At 43.2% G+C, this 19939-nt stretch overlaps 1 protein-coding gene across 3 annotated transcripts in view; it reads left to right on the top strand.

Annotated features, from left to right (window-relative positions):
• The window catches only part of LOC140717273 (uncharacterized), an 88496-nt gene extending 68788 nt beyond the window's left edge, over positions 1-19708 (top strand). For all 3 annotated transcript variants that reach the window (XM_073030696.1, XM_073030697.1, XM_073030695.1), the window contains 6 exons: positions 4951-5100; positions 6797-6953; positions 8056-8582; positions 13168-13223; positions 14465-14516; positions 17119-19708. In XM_073030696.1, the coding sequence (XP_072886797.1) occupies positions 4951-5100; positions 6797-6953; positions 8056-8582; positions 13168-13223; positions 14465-14501 (927 nt within the window). In that variant the 3' untranslated portion in view covers positions 14502-14516; positions 17119-19708. The remainder of the gene's footprint in view (positions 1-4950; positions 5101-6796; positions 6954-8055; positions 8583-13167; positions 13224-14464; positions 14517-17118) is intronic.
• Positions 19709-19939: the final 231 nt, after the last annotated feature.

Below are 19939 nucleotides of genomic sequence, written 5' to 3'. Positions count from 1 at the left end.
TATGTCTTCGTCTACTTGGATGACATCCTAATTTTCTCAAATTCATTGGAGCAGCACATCACTCACATCAAAGATATCCTAAAGAGGCTTCTTGAACATGAATCTTACGTCAGGCTGGAGAAGTCCGAATTTCACATAACCACTATTTATTTTTGGGTTTCATCCTCTCTAATGACTGTCTCAGGATGAATCCTAGAAGGATGCAGGTAGTTGGAGATTGGTCACCACCATCCAGTGTGAAGCAGATGCAGCAATTCTTGGGTTTTGCCAACTTTTATCAAACGTTTGTCAGGAACTTCAGCTCAGTGGTGGCTCCGCTGACAGCACTAACCAAGAGATCCATGGGCTCTTTTGTTTGGACTACCGAGGCAGGGGTTTTTTTTAACTGAGCTCAAACAGCGGTTCATGACAGCTCTCAATTTGGTCGCACCTAACTCAGGCCTTCCCTTCATCGTGGAAATGGACGCCTAAGATGTCAGAGTGGGTGCAGTGTTGACTTAATGAACACCTTCAGGCAATAAACTGCACCCATATGCTTTCTTCTCCAAGCGACTATCCCCGGCAGAGGTGAATTACGACATCAGGAATAGGGAACTGCTCACGGTCAAGCTGGCTCTGGAGGGATGGCATCACTGGCTCAAGGGAGCCAAGAACCTTGTTGCCGTATGGACGGACCACAAGAACCTGGCTAGTATTCAGGAGGCCAAGAGACTGAATTCCAGGCAGGCCAGGTGGTCTTTTTTCTTTAACCGTTTTGATTTCATCCTGACCTATCGACCAAGATCTAAGAACCAGAAGCCTGATGCCTTGCCTGTCTGAGCAATGAACCTGAACAGGAAAAGCAGCCTACCACTATTTTGCCCCAAGCCAAAGTGATAGATTCTATTCTTTGGAGGATTGACATGCTTGTTCACAAGGCCTAGGCATAAGGGGAAATTCCTCAGAATGCCCTCCGGCTCAGCTGTTTGTTCCTAGTCCTGTCTAGTCACGGGTTCTTCAGTGGGGATATGCATCAAGATTCACATCTCACCCAGGGATTTCCAGAACCCTCAAGTTCATTAAGAGATATTGGTGGCCTGGAATGCTGAAGGAGGTCCGTCAACATGTGCAGGCATGTGAGGTGTGCGTGCAGAACAACGGGTCCTGCACCCAACCTCAAGAGCTCCTTCATCTTATGCCTGTTCCAGACAGACCATGGGCGCACATGTCCGTGGAATTTGTCATGGTAATTGAGGATCGTTTTTCAACTTCCACCTGCAGCAAAGACAGCCAAGATTGTCCTGCAGCAGGTCTTCAGGATCCATGGTTTTCCAGTGGACATTGCGTTAGATCGCGGTCCACAGTTCGCATCATGTTTCTGGAGGGCATTTTTGCAAACTGATTGAGGCAACAGCGAGTCTTTCCTCTGGGTTTCACCTGCAGTCCAATGGCCAGTCGGAGCGAGTGAACCAAGATATGGAATGTACTCTAAGATGCCTGACCTCTAAAAGACCGAATGAGTGGAGAAACCACTTGATGTGGGCAGAGGCCACCCAAAACACTTTACAGCATTCGGCGCATGGGATGCCCCCTTCCAAATGCCAATTTGGGCACTCCCCACCCCTCTTCCCTGAGCAGGAGGCAGAGGTTGGGGTTCCTGTGACTTGAAGATCTCATCCGACACTGCAAGGTGGGATGGACTAGGGCAAGGGAGATTTTGTCACCTTCTACCCAGAAGGCTGAAGTAAAGGCTAACTGCAAGAGCAGAAGGGGTCCAGTTTTGCAGCCTGGGCAACAGGTCGGTCTGTTGACACAGAACTTGCCTCATGGAGTGGAATCCAGGAAACTGGCACCCAAGTTCATTGGACCCGTCAGGATTCTCAGGAAAGTAAACCCGGTGGCCTACACCTTGCAGCTCCCCGAGACCCTCAAGATCAATCCCATTTTCTACGTTTCTGAGTTAAAGCCTGTGTACACCAGCCCATTAGCCTCACCACCATTAGCCTCGCCACCACCCAGGTTTGTTAATGGGGAACAGGTTTTCACTGTGAGAAGAATTTTGGACTCACATACTGTTCAAGGTTTTTGGCAATATCTCATGAACTGGGAAGGATTCGAACCGGAGGAGAGGGGTTGGATGTAGCTCTCACCCATAACTACAATTGTCTCTCCAAACAGCCGTAGAGAAGGAGGGCCTGGTATGACACACACCCGTCTGTGCCAGCTACTGAGGCTTAGACACTCTAATTCCCCAGAGTATGGATAGCTGACTCGGCCCCTTTAAATATTCAGGACAGTCCCGCTTATTGGCAATCATGTTTTGGGTGCCAAGGCTTGAGCACTTAAGGAGAACCTGAACTGAGGTATGGTGTTCAATCGTAAGCCTACTCGCAACTTTGTCTAGTGCTTGTTTTGATTCTCGATCCAGTTTGAAACCTTGTCTCGATCCTTGCCTCAGATACTCCAACATTTGGATCCAAGCCATCCTCGTCAAAGACTCTCTTTATAAAAATGAATCTCAGGATTGTATATGGTGACATATATGTACTTTGGTAATAAGTTTACTTTAAACTTTGATATATGGAGAATGAGGCTTGATAAGGTTTCTTGAAAAACAGCGTGCACATTTTTCATTAGAGTTGAGACGGCGGATAAACCAATCTCTTACGTATCACCCCTCCCTCTTACATATCTCTCCATTTTTCTATCATCCATGTGCCTATCTCAGAAACTTCTAAGTGTCCCTATTGTATCTACCCTTATCTACCTGTATCTATCGAGCAGATGGGGCTCATCAGCCATGGTCGGCAGCTGGTCTAGGAGAAGGATAACTCTGATCTCAAACCTCCACTGCCTTGCAGCTATACCCATTCATGGGGAAGGCTTTGGGAGTAAACCCGGATGGAAAAATCTGGAGCTAGAGTCCTTAATGTGGTCCTACGTTGAGTTCAACGCAGACTGGCAACCCCTGCGATGCTGCTGGTGCTAAAACTGTTTTATCGGTCTCTGCCATTCCTTTGGTTTCACCAGATGCGTGGAGAGGGGGAGCTTGCTACGTGAACAGCTTGCTCTCCATATTGTACTGCTCAGGCTTGCGTGTCTAGACAGCTAGGACACAACGTCCATGGTCGACCCTAACTGATGGAGGCCTCAATCTCAATCTACCTGTACCACCACCCCTGGCAGGACATCCTACATACCTCACACTCTCTGTAAAGATCTTACTTCTTGTATCTCCTCCCCATACTTTCCTCCAATTGCCTTAAAATTGTGTCCCCTCATATTAGCTATTGCTATCCTGGGAAGAAATCTGGTCTTCCATCAACAATGGCAGTTCTTTGCTCCCCTTTGGTGACCATCATTCATAATGCTCTTTGGGAATGTCAGCAGGTTATGTGATAGTTTAGTCCAAACCTTTCCTCTTAATTGTTGGATTGGTATCCAGAGGTCGGATACCTGCTGATAGGCGGAGCACTTAAACTGAAATAATCAAATAAATCTATTTTGTATAAGAAGCTAGTCTCAGTAGCAGGTACCATGAGGCAGCCATATTATTGTGGGGGAAAAAACATCCTCATACTGATTCAAAACACTAAATATACCACGGTCAACAGAGGGGTAACTTTTTGTGTAGTGTGATCCATATATGGAATAACTGCCAGAGGGAGTGGTTGAGCCAGGTACAATAACAACATTTAAAAGACATTTGCACATGGACGTAGATAGGAAATGTTTACAATATATTGATATGGGCTACATGCATGCAAGTGGGAAAAGCTTTAATGGGTATCTTGGTTGGAAGTGACAAGTTGAGCCAAGCTATTTCAGTATTGTACCATACTACAGAATATATAACATAGCACTGTACCGGCCCTTCAGCCCACAATGTTGTGCTAACCTTTTAACCTACTCTAAGATCAATCTAACCCTTCCCCCCTACAGAGCTCTCCATATTTCTATCATCTATGTGCCGAAGGGTTTCTTAAATGTTTCTGATGTATCTGCTCTATAACCACCCATGCACCCACCAATCTCTGTTTAAAAAAAGCCTGTCTCTGACATCGCCCCTATACTTCCCTCCAATCGCCTTAAAATTATGCTCCCTCGAATTTGCCATATCCATTCTGGGAAAAAGTCTCTAGCTATCCGCTCAATCTATGCATCTTTTCATCTTGTACACCTCCATCAAGTCGCCTCTCATCCTGCTTCACTCCAAAGAGGAAAATCATAGCTCACTCAACCTATCCTCTTAAGACATGCTCTCTAATCCAGACATCCTGTCTAAAGCTTCCATATCCTACCTATGATAAGGTGACCAGAACTGAACACAGTAGAATCAGAATCGTAGACTAATACAATACAGAAGCTGGATCTTTGGTCCAACTGAGCCATACTGATCATCACATCCTCTCTGCTAGTCCCAGATGCCTGTGTGTTTTACCCATAACCCTCTAAGCACCTCTCTTCTATGTGCCTACCCAATGCCTTTTAAATGTCGCAATTATACTTGCTTTGATCACTTCTCCTGGCAGCTTATTCCAGATAGTCACTACCCTCTGTGTAAAAAAGGTGTATCTTAGCTCCCTTTCAAATCCTTCTTATCTTATATCTGTGTGCTCTAGATTTGAACTCCCCTGTCCTGGGGAAAAGACCTTATCTATACTTCTCATAAATTTATAAACATTTAAGAAGTCACCCCCTCATTCTCCTGCATTCAAGGAAATAAAGATCCATTATAGCCAACATTCCTCAATAATTTAGGTCCTTCAATCTAGTCAGCATCTCCATAAATTTCTTCTGCATCATCTCCACCTTGACAATGTTCCAAGTGTGGTCTAACCAGGGTGTTATAGAGCTGCAATGTTATGAAATGCCTCGATGGCAGTATTTCCAGCAGGGATATTGTATGAATGCTCATTTCTTAGATGGAAGAGACAAGGTTCACATTGTTTCATCATCTTCTCCCCACAGACCGTGTGCTGCTTTATCAACATCACTGCTCAACAGCTGTCCTACACATTCGGCAACCTATTGAAAAACTTTACAGATGATTCCATGCTTGCCAGCAATATATCACACTGGCTATCAAAAATTTGCTGTGGGAAGAATGCTGTAGTCAAGGTTTGGTCCTCTATGCTGTTTTCCTGTTGTTTAAGTCACAGTGGGGTGGATCGCTGTATGCGGTGCATGAGAAAGGTTGCATATGTACACAGGAGTTCCGACTGTCCCTAAAGGGACAGATGTTAATCATGCTCAAGGCACAGTGTCAGTCACCTAAGCATTTCATTAAAGGATTAAAATAAACACAGATAAGGGTTGAAACATCCCACAAAGCATCTATTGGTTCCTTTTGTGTCAATGCTGTCCATTTGTCTATATGAATAAATAACTGTGGTATTTATTACATTGCTCCCATTCTTAAAACTGGGATCAGTAGATGTTTAACTTGGGTAACTTTGGTTTTAATTTGATTCCTCACTATGCTGAGAAGAATGGTGCTGTCTTGTGTAGCCAGAAGAGATACACTTACAGTCCCCTACTATTGAAATCAGTAAGGAGCCTTCAAAAAAGATGCAACTAATTTATTTGCGGATCCAAAAGATTAGGTCAGAAGTGTGGGATGGCACAGTCAAACAGCAGTTAATGCAACACTATTAAAGCTCCCACTGTAAGATTCCCGCTGCTGTTTGTAAGGAGTTTGAATGTTACCCCCCTGACCACGTGGGTTTATTCCTCCTACATTTCCATAAGATTACACTTGAGGTTAGGAAGGTGTGGGCATGCTATGTTGGCATCAGAAGCATGGCGACTCCTGTGACTTGGCACAAAACGTTGTTTTGACGTACGTGTAACAAATGAAGTTCATCTGTCTCAGAATCCAATTTATCAGCACTGACTTGAATGATGTGAAATATATGGTTTTGTGGCAACAGTACAGTGCAAAGACGAAAAATTGCTGTAGATCATAAAGTTTTGCACAAAAGGGTGAAGAAGACTCTGACAAACTACCACCAACATGTCATAAGACGATAAGTCAAGGGAGCAGAAGTTGGCCATTTGGCCCATCAAGTCTGCTCTGCCATTTTATCATGAGCTGATCCATTCTCCCATTTAGTCCCACTCCCCCGCCTTCTCACCATAACTTTTGATGCCCTGGCTATTCAGATACCTATCAATCTCTGCCTTAAATACACCCAATGACTTGGCCTCCACTGCTGCCCGTGGCAGCAAATTCCACAGATCGGCCGCCCTCTGGCTAAAAAAAGTTTCTTAGCATGTCTGTTCTGAATGGGCACCCTTCAAACCTCAAGTCATGCCCTCTCGTACTAGACTCCCCCACCATGGGAAACAACTTTGCCACATCCACTCTGTCCATGCCTTTCAACATTCAAAATGTTTCTATGAGGTCCCCCCTCATTCTTCTAAACTCCAAGGAGTACAGTCCAAGAGCAGTTAAACATTCCTCATATGTTAACCCTCTCATTCCTGGAATCATTCTAGTGAATCTTCTCTGAACCCTCTCCAAAGTCAGCACATCCTTTCTTAAATAAGGAACCCAAAACTGCACACAGTATTCCAAGTAAAGTCTTACCAGTGACTTATAGAGCCTCAACATCACATCCCTAATCTGTAGAATGTTGATGCTTGTGATTGGTATTGGGGAAAACTCCAAGCAGACATTTCAATTCCATTTTGTTTTCCAGAAGGTTGGCATTTATTGGTTAATTGAGATTATTCTCACGTTTGCCCACTAAAAATATAACAGTAAATGTTTAATTGTGGAAAATAAATGTTTTCTTTTAATTGCTCTCCACAGTGTAATGAAACATGTTTGAGACCAACACCAAGGATTGTGACAGGGTGTACAAATAACCTCTTTAAATATGCTAAGACTATCCTGCATCTATATGAAGAGTTAACAGAGCGAAGTAATTCCAGCATTCAAGACTCATACATTCTCAGCTCCCTGAGAAGTAAGTGGGACTTAGTTGAATTTTACACATCAGAAAAATTATCTTTCATCCTACCGCCAGCTCTTTAAAAGAACATTTCTTGGTCCTAATAGGTTATCTTCTCCTCGCGCCTTAGTACGTTACATATATCGTTTCACTTTTCAGCTTTTGGCCCATGAGACTTTGTTTTTACAAAACTCCAGATGTGTGCATTTATTTGAAAGATTGATACTGCCTTCTGGCTATTAGATATTTTATCCAAAGTCTACATACTAATGCTTTAAGACTTCCTTCCAAAGTGCTGCAGCTTACTGGGAAAGTAAGTTATTCCTGCCAAGGGCATTCTCAAATCACATAAAACTGTTATGACTTCTTCCTGCATTTGCTTCTTTGACACCATATGGTCCTGAGTACAGCCGGCTATTCAACCCATTCAGTCATTGCGGCTTCCTCTTTGATCTACTCAATTGTTGCAGTTTTCCCTTCAACCTATCCAATCATTGTAGCTGCCCCTTCAACCTATCCAATCATTACAGCTTTCTCTACTACCTAGCCAATCGTTGCAGCTTCCTCTACTACCTAGCCAATCGTTGCAGCTTTCTCTACTACCTAGCCAATCGTTGCAGCTTCCCCTACTATCTAGCCAATCGTTGCAGCTTTCTCTACTACCTAGCCAATCATTGCAGCTTTCTCTACTACCTAACCAATCGTTGCAGCTTTCTCTAGTACCCATCCAATCATTGCAGCTTTCTCTACTACCTAGCCAATCGTTGCAGCTTCCTCTACTACCTAGCCAATCGTTGCAGCTTTCTCTACTACCTAGCCAATCGTTGCAGCTTTCTCTACTAGCCATCCAATCATTGCAGCTTTCTCTATCCTCTCCAGACAACCATTCTGCTTCTACTGTTAATCAGTACTTTTTTCAACTGCCAAGGAATAGCCACCTTTTATTAATGTTGGTTGAAATGAGTTGGCATTGATCCATGGTCTGCACTTTATTACAGTGGTGTTACTTGTGTCCTGTGTTGTGAAGAAGACATCACAGAGTCTGTGTATGAGCAGCAATGTCTGGAATATTTGAAATACAGCCTTCCAAAAATCTAACGTTTGATTCTTTCTGCAGATCACAGCACTTCCACTGATTTGAATTCTTGTGTGATTAATCTTTATGATGGATTGCCCTCCAACAATTTGCTCACAAGCTTATGCTCTCAATATTTGTCTACTGCGAGCCCACCACCACAGACCTCCATTTCCACGGTGCCTACCACACAGACTGCAAAGAACGAAGAGCTTAGCACCAGCATAAAAGGCACAACCGCTCCAGCCAGTCTGGTGACAGAAGTCAGGCATCAGAGGCCTAGCATCACCGAGGAAGTATCAACAGCCGAGACAACTCATCAGGATGTCACTTTGTCACACACAGCAACCAGCTGGAGTGGACCTTCATCTAACACACAGCCTCTGTCCCACTCTACTGTTCTCTACTCACAGACTACAAGTGTTGCCAATGGCGAAACAGGAAAAGTTATGTTCAAGGTGGATGTAAAGAACAGCAAGAACAACACAAATGTATTGTTTATAACCGCTGTTCCGTTGGCAGTGATTATCTTGGTTATTGTGTTCTTCTACACATGCAATAAAATAAGGGTAAGTAATTGGCCTCATTCAGTCCTCCTTTCCTGATCTAAGTGTAGAATAAGAGAATTAATAAATAGGGAAACATTTCATTCATGTGCCAATGAAACCACTCCCAATGTGCCTGGCAACTACAGCTTATTTTTATCCATGCAAGTCATTCTGTCTTGAGTGCATAGACAATTCACTGATTTATTCAGATTCAGTCAACTCAAGTATATCAAAATAACAGAGCCAACATAACCCAAGGAGGCGCCAGACAATTCTGGCGCCAACCTAGCATGCCCGCAAGGTTCACCAGAATGACACAAGCAACAACAACAGCAGCAAAACAAGCCCCCTGCCTCCATCCCACACACCTACTCATAAACAGTCCTCCAACCCCAGGACAAGGTACCTCCGGCCTTCAGCCTCCAGTGGACTCATGGTTCACACCTTCTCTGCAGACAGCGAATTCTTGACCATCATCTCTCCCGTATCTTTTGGTCAATTGTTGAAAGCTGTTCCAACCCCAACACCCCTAAATCCCCATCCTTGTCTCGTGCATTTTTCTGCTACTTTTCTATCTAAACCAGTAATATTTCACCATAAATCTTCTCTCAGCATTCTTCACTCAATGAAAAAAGCCGCTCATCTCCAGAGAGCCTTGTCACTGAAATCCCAGTGCCTGGAACCATTTTGTGAAACCTTTTTTTTGCACTTTCTCCAGAACCTTCATATTCCCACTTAGAACAAGGTGATCAAAATGGAATCCAGTACTGCTGTCATGACTCCATCTGTGCTGGTGTTGTCTCCATGTTTTGCCTCTCTGAAACAGGAAGTGGCACGTAAAGGATGCGAATCAGAGCTTTTCTTAGCAATGTGGAGGAACAGAGGGATCTTAGGGTCCATGTCCCTTAGGTCTCTCAAGTGTTGCATATGAGCCTGTATGCACCACTTACGCTGGCAGCTCGTTCCACACTCATATCACCATCTGAGTTAAAAAGATTCCCCTCAGGTTTCCTTTTAATAGAGCCATAGAAAAATACAGCACAGAAAAGGCCCTTCAGCCCATCTAGTTCATGCCAAGCAAGTTAAACTCCCTACTCCCATTGATCTGCACCTGTGCCATATCTGGCCATACCCCTATCACACGTGTACCTATCCAAACTTCTTTTCAGCGTTGAAATTGAGCTTACATGCACCACTTGTGCTGGCAGCTTGTTCCACACTCTCACGGCCCTCGGACTGAAGAAACTTCCCCTCATGTTCCCCTTAAACTTTTCACCTTTCACCCTAAACCTGGAACTTCTAGCTCTAGTCTCACCCAACCGGAGGGGGAAAAGTCTGCACGTATTTATCATATCTATACTGCTCATAATTTTGTATACCTCTAGAAGATTTCTCCTTATTCTACCACTCTTCAGGTAATAAACATAGAACATAGAAATTTACAGCATGTTACAGGCCCTTCAGCCCCCAGGTTGTGCTGACCATGTAACCTACAAGCTAATTTCCCTCACACATAGCCCTCTATTTTTCTAAGCTCCATGTACCTATCCAAAAGGCTCTTAAAAGACCCTGTCGTATCCATTTAATAAAGTCCTAACCTATTCAACCTTTCCCTCTAGCTTCAAGTCCCAGCGACATCTGGGATGGAATTTGACCCTGAAGCCTTCTAACCCTGAGGCAGGAACATTACCATCACTGAACTGTTGTCAGATTCTGAAGGGATCCAGCCCAGCTCTAAAATTGTTGAGCCTCTTGAGAAACCACATACAAAATTTGGAGGTTATGTCATGGAAAATGATTTTTGTCACCTGCTACCTCTTTTTTTTTTATTACTGTTTTGGGTGGAGTGGTAGGAAAAGACAGTAGAGGATATCAGTTCGTTGCCAAGTGATGCAATATTGTAGAATTTCCCTGACAAATAAACAGTACAGCCTGTTCCAACTTGCTAGGTTGTAAATGAGTAGGAACAGAGGTTGCAGATACATTTTCACCTGACAGTATGTTAAGAATTGCCCAATACTTGAGACACTTTCCTAACATTCCAGACTTCTCATCTTCTTTTTCCAGTCCTGAAGAAGGGCCTCAGCCTAAAACATGGACTGTTCACTCGTTTTCATAGATGCTACCTGGCATGCTGATTTTCTCCAACATTTTGTATGTGTGATTTTGATTTTCAGCATCTGCAGATTTTCTCTTGCTTGTGATTCCAGATAATTACCTACTCCTTTGTTGGACTGGGTCAGTTCAGAGGCAATTTGCTGCAGAATGAGAGACAACGGCATCACCTCTCAATGGAGCGAAGCCTCAAATTTAAAACCCCCACCTCTGTACCCAAGTCTGCGTCAGGTGTCATCCCTCCTGATCCACCTAGAGAAGCTGCAGAGAAAAATTCCCGGGATGCTGCCTGGATTAGGGAACATGTGTTATGAGGAAAGGTTGAACGAGCTGGGGCTTTTCTCTTTGGAGAGGAGGAGAACAAAAGGTCACTAGATAGAGGTGTATAAGATTATGAGAGGCGAAGACAGCCAGCATTTTATTTTCCCCAGGGAGGCATGATTAGTACCAAAGAGCATCCTTTGAATGTAAGTAGTGAAAAATTTAAGGGGGATCTCAGAGGTAGTTTTTTTTAAACACAGAGTGACAAGTGCATGTAATGCACTGCCAGTGGTGAGGGTAGACATAGATACTTCAGTGACATTTAAGGGACTCTTAGACCAGGGCACAACAATTATAGAAAAATGGAGGCTTATGTGGAAGGGAAGGATTAAATTGATCCTGGAGTAGAGTAAAACATTGGCACAACCTCGTAGGCCAATGGACCTGTCTGTACGGTACTGTTGTATGTTCTAATCCTCTCTGTTTTTATTTAATAAGTACGGAGTTTTTTACATTGTTATAATCAGCCATACGTTATGTTAATTATGACAATCAACCTTCAGATTCATTCTCAATGCATGTGATGGTTCACTGGTGAACCAGAGATTTACAAAAACCTGTTGTATGTATATGTTCCAAGAGAAAAGTGTATTGATAAGGAGAAAGACAATTAATTGTTGTTTACTGACAAGTGTTACAATGCAGTTTGCATTCCATCTATTCTTTCTGATGAAGGTAGATGAGGGTAAGGCAGTGGATGTTATCTACTTGGACTTCCACAAAGCCTTGAATACGGTCCTGCATGGTAGACTTGTTTGGAAGGTTGGGTGCCATGGAATCCAAAGAGAGCTGGTTAGGTAGATTCAGAATTGGCTCAGAGAAAAGAAGCAAAGGGTGGAGGTTGAAGGCTGTTTCTTTGATAGGACCCCAGTGACAAGTGGTGTAACAAAGTGGTTAGTGTTGAGGCCCTTGTTACTTATTATTTATATAAATGATTTGGCTGTGAGTGTACAAGGCTTGATCAGTAAACTTATGGATGACATAAAATTGGGAGGTGCTATTGATTATGAAGTTATTGTAGATTACAAGGAGATCTTATTCAGTTAGGAAAGTGGGCTGAGGAGTGGCAGATGGATTGAAATGCAGTTAAGTGTGAGGTGATGTATTGTGGAAAGTTGAAGCAGTGTAGGACTTATTCTATGAATGTGACACTAGGGTGTGTATTGGAACAGGGGGACTTGTGAATGCAAGTGCATACTTTGTTGAAAGCAACATCGCAGGTGGACAGGGTGGTGAGAAAGGTGTTTAGCACTTTGTCCTTCATCAAGGCGTTGAGTATACAGTATGAGGTGAGACATTATGTTGCAGTTGTACAAGTCATTGGTGAGGCCACACTTGGAATATTACATACAATTATGATCACCCCGTTATAGGAAAGAATTGGTTAAACTGGATAGTGCAGAAAGGATTTTTGAGGATGTTGCCTAGGCTAGAGGGCTTGTGTTATATGGAGATATTGGCCATTCTACGTCCATTCAGTCCCTGGAACACAGGAGAATGAGGGGCAGCCTTACAGGAATGTCTTAAGTGATGAGAGACATAGATAAGGTGGTTGGTAATAGTCTTTTCATCAGGCTAGAGGAGTCTAAAACTAGGAGGGCATTGGTTTAGGATGAGAGGGGGAAGACACAGAGCATGACAAGTACATGGAACAGGCTGCCAGAGAAATTGGTTGAGGCAGATACAATAGTGTCATTTAAGAAACACTTGGATCGGTACATGGAGGGGCAGGGCTTAGAGAGATATGGTCTGAACACAGAAATATGGGACAAGCTGGGTGGGCCCTGTGGTCAGCACAGACTCATTGGGCCAAAGGGCCTGAATATCTGCTGTATTGCTCCGTGACTGTATGAAGTCAATGGGTAGCCATACTTTAGCACCAGTTAATGCTAGCAACCAAAGAAAAAACTCTGCCTGCTAGTGCTTTTCCCACACAGCAGTAAGTTTGTAGATTAGATGCCCAATCATCCAATCATAGACATTTTGATGGTAGAAGGAGCTTGATTTTTCTGTAGTGGTTGGCAGACTTACTTGGACTAGTTCGGTTTCCAACTCTTACAAATAATGGCAGTATGTCATGTGCAAGTCATCCCACTGGAATAATAATGAAAATCTAAAGAGAAAAATGCATCATTGTGAATATTAATATCATCTTAATATTACCTTCCAGGCACAGAAGAGGACCTACCAAACATGGTCCTTTCAAGATTCTGCAGTACATATCAGGTAGGATTTTACTCTATTTTTCACTCTCAGTTTCTCAAAATGCAGGCAGTCGCAGAGTCCCTGGGTTCAGTTCCTGAGAGCTGTCCAAACCCCTATTTTTCCTGTGTCAATGAGGACTGATGGTTATTAATTAGAGACAGAGAAGCTGCAGATGGTGGAATCTGGAGCCAAAAAAAATGGTATATGAGCATAGTGGGTCAATCAGTATCTGCAGAAGCAAAGGGAATACATTTATTGGCATGTATTATTATCATCTTCCCTGATGTTTCAGTGTTGCTAAATCAGAATGTTCCACATCTTATGCTTAGAATGGTGGAATTTAAGTATCAATGGATACTACATTGTTTGAAGTAGTATTTTACAAGTGTCAACTGAAGAAATTTGCCTTGTCAGTTTCCAGAGCAAATCTGTTAAGTGGCCTCCCACTGTGAACTGGTAACTGTGTTCTTAATCTGTCTGACTACTGCAAGATTATTTGTAAACAGTTATGTTTTAAAGACTGCTAGTCTTTTGAATTAAGTAACTGCAATGCCCATTCTAAAATTTCTGTAACTAACTTCCATGTATTGGTAAATGCTTTGGAAGTTTTTATGGGAGAATTTGCATAATGTCAGTGATTACAGGCTCTAGGGATCCATTAGTCTTGAGAGACAATGGATTTGCGCCTTGTAAGGTTTCCATGGCGCAGGCCTGGGCAGGGTTGCATGGGAGACTGACAGTTGCCCATGCTGCAAGTCTCCCCTCTGCACGCCACTGATGTTGTCCAAGGGAAGGGCAAGGGCCGATACAGCTTGGCACTGGTGTCATCACAGAGCAATGTGTAGTTAAGTGCCTTGCTCAAGGATGCCTTAGCTGAGGCTCGAACTAGCAACCTTCAAATCACTAGGCCAATGCCTTAACCACTTGGCCATGTGCCAGCACTGAGATATATACTGGGTACAGTTTCCAATTATGGTACACTCATTGTAATCCAGAGCACACTCGAGCCCCTGTGGCACCCACCAGCCCCAAAAATTCCTCATTGTGTCCGTGGATAAATTGACATTTTTAACAGTACTGGACAATTAATTGCAAAGAGCCTGGTCATCTGCTCTTCCCATCTCTAATCCACTGGTGGATATAGCTGCTAATGGACACTCTGAGTATAAAATGAAGAGTTCAGGATGTGTTATTGGTTGGAATTAGGCAGTGCTTCAGTCTTCTCTTCAGATTGCCAATCTTCACTAATTTTCTCTTTACAGCAATAGCTGTGCAGAAGAACCCTTTAATGATCTGTAAAGGAGCAGAAGAGAGGTAAGTGTTTAAAAAGTTTTACCCGTGTGGACCTGAAAAACACTGCAGCTGATGATATCAGCAACTGTATAGGAAGTCATACTTGCGAATGGTTTCAAATGTCACATTACACTGAGGTCCCATCTGCCCACGGGTAAAATATCCCAAACCTCTGCTTTACAGAACAGATACCTGGTATCCAGGTCAATATTTATACCTCAGTAGGCACTCTAGTATTATAATGTTGCAGTTAGTAAGACCTGTGGGGACAAATTCCTTGTCATCTATCTGACACTGCAAGAAAAATTACCTTGATAAAAACTACCCACGATGTCTTTGCTAACCGGAGCCAAACTAAACCCACAGCTAAACACAAGAGATTCTGCAAATGCTGGAAACAATGAGCAAAACATTCAAAGCGCTAGAGGAACCAGCAGATCAGGCAGCATCTGGAGGGGAATAGGCAGTTGATTTTTCAGGCCACGGCCCTTCATCAGGACTGGGTGTGAAGGGGACTGAAGTAGAATAAGGGGGTGGCAGGGAGAGGAAGGAGTACAGTTTGGCAGGTGAGGCGAAAGTGAAATAAGAAGCTGGGAGAGGATTAGTGGAAGAGTTAAAGTGCTGAAGAAGAAGCAATCTGATAGGAGTGGGCAGTGGACCATGGAGCACCACAGGGAGTTGAGGACAAGAGAAAGGGAGCCGGAATAGGGAATGTAGAAAGAGAGAAATAGGGGATGGGAAAAATTACTGTAACTTAGAGAAATTAATGTTCATCTGGAAATTAGAAAAATTAATGTTCAAAACTAAACCTAACTGCCTGCACATGATTTTCATTCCCTGCACATACTAGTGGCCTTCTGAATGTCTTAGAGGCTACATTAACATATCTGCTTCCTCCATTACATCTTGCAGTCATTCCAGACACCCATCTCTCTCCATGCAAAAAAAAAATTATCGTGTATATCTCGTCCAACTTACCTTAGAGGTCTGTCCTCTAGCATTTGACATTTCTACACTTTGAAAAAGACTCTGACTATCTACCCTGTCATTATCCAGGAGGTCCACGATATCCAATATCCATGAGGTCTCCCCTCAAATCCTCAACGCAGCAGAGAAAATGTCCTAAATTGTCAAACCGCTCCTTATAGTGAAAACTCTAGGCAAGCAGCAACACACGCAACACTGGAGGAACTCAGCAGGTCAGGCTGTGTCTATAGAAACGAAATTGTTCATTCATTTCCATAGATGCCGCCTGACCTGCCGAGTTCCTCCAGTATTTTGTGTGTGTTGCCCAAGCTTTTCCACATCCACAGAATCTCTGGTGTATAAGATCAGTTTTGAATGTTAGCCTCTGCCCATCCATCCCCCATGGAGTCAGTGAATTCCGTCGATGGACACCATAGAATGCAGAGAATTGGATGTGCGTTGCCGTGGAAGCGTGCCGGTTAGCGCGGCACTATTTCAGCTCGGGCGCGCCAGAGTTCGGAGTTCAATTCTGGTGCCGTTCTGTAAGGAGTCTCTGGACATCCTCCCCGTGGAACGTGGGGGTTTTCTCCGGTTTCCTTCCACAATCCAAAGGCGTACCGGGTAGGTTAATTGGTCATTGTAAAATGTCCCATGATTAGGTCAGAGTTAATCAGGCTTGTTGGGTGCTCGAAGGGCCAGAAGGGCCTACTCTGCGATGTACAGTAGATATAGATAGATAGAAAGAAAAAAGAGGTTTTCAAGAATAACATGTAAAAATAGAAGTTCTTGGTGAATTGATATAATTCCGCAAAGCCTAAAAATATCTATAGTATGCTGGTTGAGAGCATTAGAAAGGTTTTAATCTGAAGTGGATCTAAGTGAATCTAGCATCAGCCTGCTTACACAGAATAGATACCTAAAAGACAATCACAACCAAAAGAAGATCTGCAGATGCTCGAAATCAGAGTAACACACACAAAATGCTGGAGGAACTCAGCAAGCCAGGCAGCATCTATGGAAAAGAGCTAACAGTTGACGTTGCGGACCGAGACCCTTCATCGTGACCGCAGTCCGAAACCTCGGCTGTTTACCCTTTTCCATGGATGCTCCCTGGCCTGCTGAGTTCCTCCAGCACTCTGTATCTAAAGAGCAATGCACGCTCAGTCCACTTGTTGTCCTGCTCCCCACAACTATCCTGAGACCCAAGTGAATTCATCCGCTGCAAACTTGGAAACTTGGCCCTAATTTTGTGTGCATCACACAATTTATATTATTAACTGTGTGTTCTGGCGTGCTTCCAGAATCGAGTTCCATTGAAGCAGCTACCTCAAGCAAAGCTCTATTCCTTCATGTTTTATCATTTATTCCTTCATGTTGGTGGATCAGCTGTACTGGCTGTGCTACTGTACCACCCTGAATTCATAACCAGGGAAACCTCTATCAATTACAATTCGTAAGCAAGCAGGACCACTGCACAAGCTTGCTCTGCTATTCAATTAAAATCACAGTTAATCTCAACATCGGCTGCATTTAATCACCCAATAAAGTAGGAATCAGAAAGCAGCAGGAATTCATATTCTGCTGAAATAAACGGTCATTAATTCCCCACAAGCATTCTGTTCCCTATCTGAGCTAACATGCAGCCTTTCTGTTGCAGGTTTGGTGGAATTCGGGAGGTTTTGGCTTCTGTGAAGCAGAAAGAGTTTGCATTCTTACCATTTTATTGATGGGCCTGGATCATGTCATGAACTTTCCCAGCAAAATTAGCTGCCCGAGCTCCTTGCGAGTTTCTGGCTCCGGACTACAGCTCGCCACATTTCTAACCAAACTAATGTGAAGCCAAACAACGAATGCCGGACTCCTGCCACATACAAAAGGCACTTCTTTATTGTTCAATATCTGCAACTGGGAAGCATGAAGCGGTCTTTTCTTTCTACGAGGCTACCTGGCTAAATCTTTGTACCCTTCGCCTGTTGTTCTGAGCTAATGGAACAGAAAGTGTCTGCTGTTGAAAATAGCTGGAACAACTGGATTGTGTTTGTAAAAGGGGGGGGGATATTGGATAAGAAATTATTTTTATATTAAAAAATAGGTGTTGTATATAAAATAGATAGTAACTGATATTACTGATTCTACATACCAGAGTTGCCATAGTGATAATAATCTCACTTTACCAAGTCAGTAGTTAATGAGTAACCCTTGGTAATGTATCGCCATTGAGCTCTCTCAGAGTAATCTTACTGTTATTTCACTAATTATCCATCACCTGCTCATTACTAACTAACAGGATACCCAGTTTCCCGGTACACTAGTACCGATTCAAGTAAAGCAAGCCATTCAGAAGGCTAGCAGAATGTAATCGCTTATTGCCAATGGAATGAAATGCAGGAGGTTATGCCTCTGTCATACAGGGTACTGATGAGACCACACATAGGGTATGTAGTTTTGGTTTGCATATTTTAAGGAAGGATGCTAATGCTTTCAAAGCAGTCCAGCAGAGGTTTACTGGACTGAATTCATGCACTTTGGTGGAAAGAATAAAGGTGTAGATACTTTTCTGAATGGGGAGTGAATTCAGAAGTTGGAATTGCTAAGGGACCTGGGAGTTCTAGTACAGAATTCCCCAAATGTTAACTCATTTGAGTCTGTAGTAAGGAAGACAAATGCAATGTTAGAATTCATTTGACCACACTTGAAGATATTGTGAGCAGTTTTGGGCCTCTTATGAAAGAGAGGATGTGCTGACATTGGCAAGGTAACAGCGGAGTTTCACGAGAATTATCCCAGGAATGAAAGGGTTAACATGTGAAGAGCAGTCGATGGCTCTGGGCCTGTACTCATTGGAGTTCAGAAGAATGAAAGGAGATCTCATTGAAACCTATCGAATATCGAAAGGCCTAGATAGAGTGAACAATGTTTCCTATAGTGGGGGGGGGGGGGGGGTCTAGGACCAGAGGGTACAGCCTCAGAATACAAGTACATTCCTTTAAAACAGAAATGAGGAGATGATGTGATCTCTGCCAGAGGGTAGTGAATCTGCGGAATTCATTTTCACAGACAGCTGTGGAGACCAAGTTATTGGGTCTGTTTATAGCAGAGGTTGATAGGTTGGTTCTTGATTAGCAAGGGTGTCAACGGTTAAAGGGAGGAGGAAGAAAAATGGGAGTGAGGGGGATAATAAATCTTCCATGATAGAATGGCGGAGCAAACTCGATAGGCCAAATGGCCTAATTCTGCTTCTACATCTTATGTTCTTATGGTAGACTGTGAAATGGGCAGGTTGTCTCATAAGGAAAGGCTGGGCTCATAGAGTGAAACACAAGATGGACGTGGAACCCTTGATGGCAGTTGATGGTACCTAATGTGCTCCAATAGGCACATACAGGGTACACAGTCAGAATTTTTTATCCCAGGGTAGAAATGTCATACTGGAGGACACTGGATTCAGGATGAGAGAGAGAGAGCTTTACAGAGATGTGCGGGGCTTATTTTTGCACACAGAGAGCAACAGAGCTTCAAGAGGGTCGTGGTGGAAGCAGGTGCAATATTAGCATTTAAGAGGCTTTTAGATATACCGACGATTATGCAGGAAATGGAAGGATATGGACTGCATTCAGGCAGAAGAGCAGTAGCTTAATTCAGCTTCACACGCAAAAAATGCTGGAGGAACTCAGCAGGTCAGTCAGCATCTATGGAGAAGAATAAACAGTTGATGTTCTAGACCAAGACTCTTCAACAAGTGATTGGCGTAGGCATCACGTTCCTTTGGACAGTTTATGCCCCAGACACCTGTCCGACTCTGGCTGTCTCAGCAGCAGAGGGTAGAGGTGACTGAACTATGTCATCTGGCACAGCAGAAATCTGCAAGGATCCCTCTAGGGGACCAAATAAACATCGCTCCTAGAAAATTCCTGAAGATCTGAGACAAACCAGTTCTTGGCCATTTTCTATGGAACTTCTGTGGAACTTTGAGGTGTTTTAGTTTCCTAAGGTGTAAAGTAAATACGCAATTTAACAACTATAGAATAGATCACTATTATAATACTTTCATAGTGCTTACATTCTGAAAAAGCTATGTTAAAGTGCTTCCTTACCATGTTCTTTTGCTTAACATTGAAAGGTCAATGTTCCAGTATTTTATTGGAAATTACAATAGGAGAATGTTCCAGTGTAAAGAGTTGGCAGAAGCTGGTCTCTGAATTGTGGGTTCCTCTGAAAATTAAACAGTATGTTCAGCACACCACTAATTTCTTGTAAATATTCATTATTTAGTGCTCTATTTTAACCATTGAATTTTTTTCATTCCGTTGCAATGTGGTTTTTTTCCAAGATCTCTATTATCTGACACTCCAGGTGCCACTGCCAAATCTCTTCTACAACTCTATGAAAGCAGCCTTTGCCTTCCTTCCCTCAACCGCATACATGTGCTCTCACACATATTTTGTCGTTGGCTACCAACACACCCAAGGGTATGCTGA

Source organism: Hemitrygon akajei, chromosome 27 (genome assembly GCF_048418815.1).
Source record: "Hemitrygon akajei chromosome 27, sHemAka1.3, whole genome shotgun sequence".
Taxonomy (NCBI): domain Eukaryota; kingdom Metazoa; phylum Chordata; class Chondrichthyes; order Myliobatiformes; family Dasyatidae; genus Hemitrygon; species Hemitrygon akajei.
This window is presented reverse-complemented; position numbering and strand designations above follow the sequence as displayed.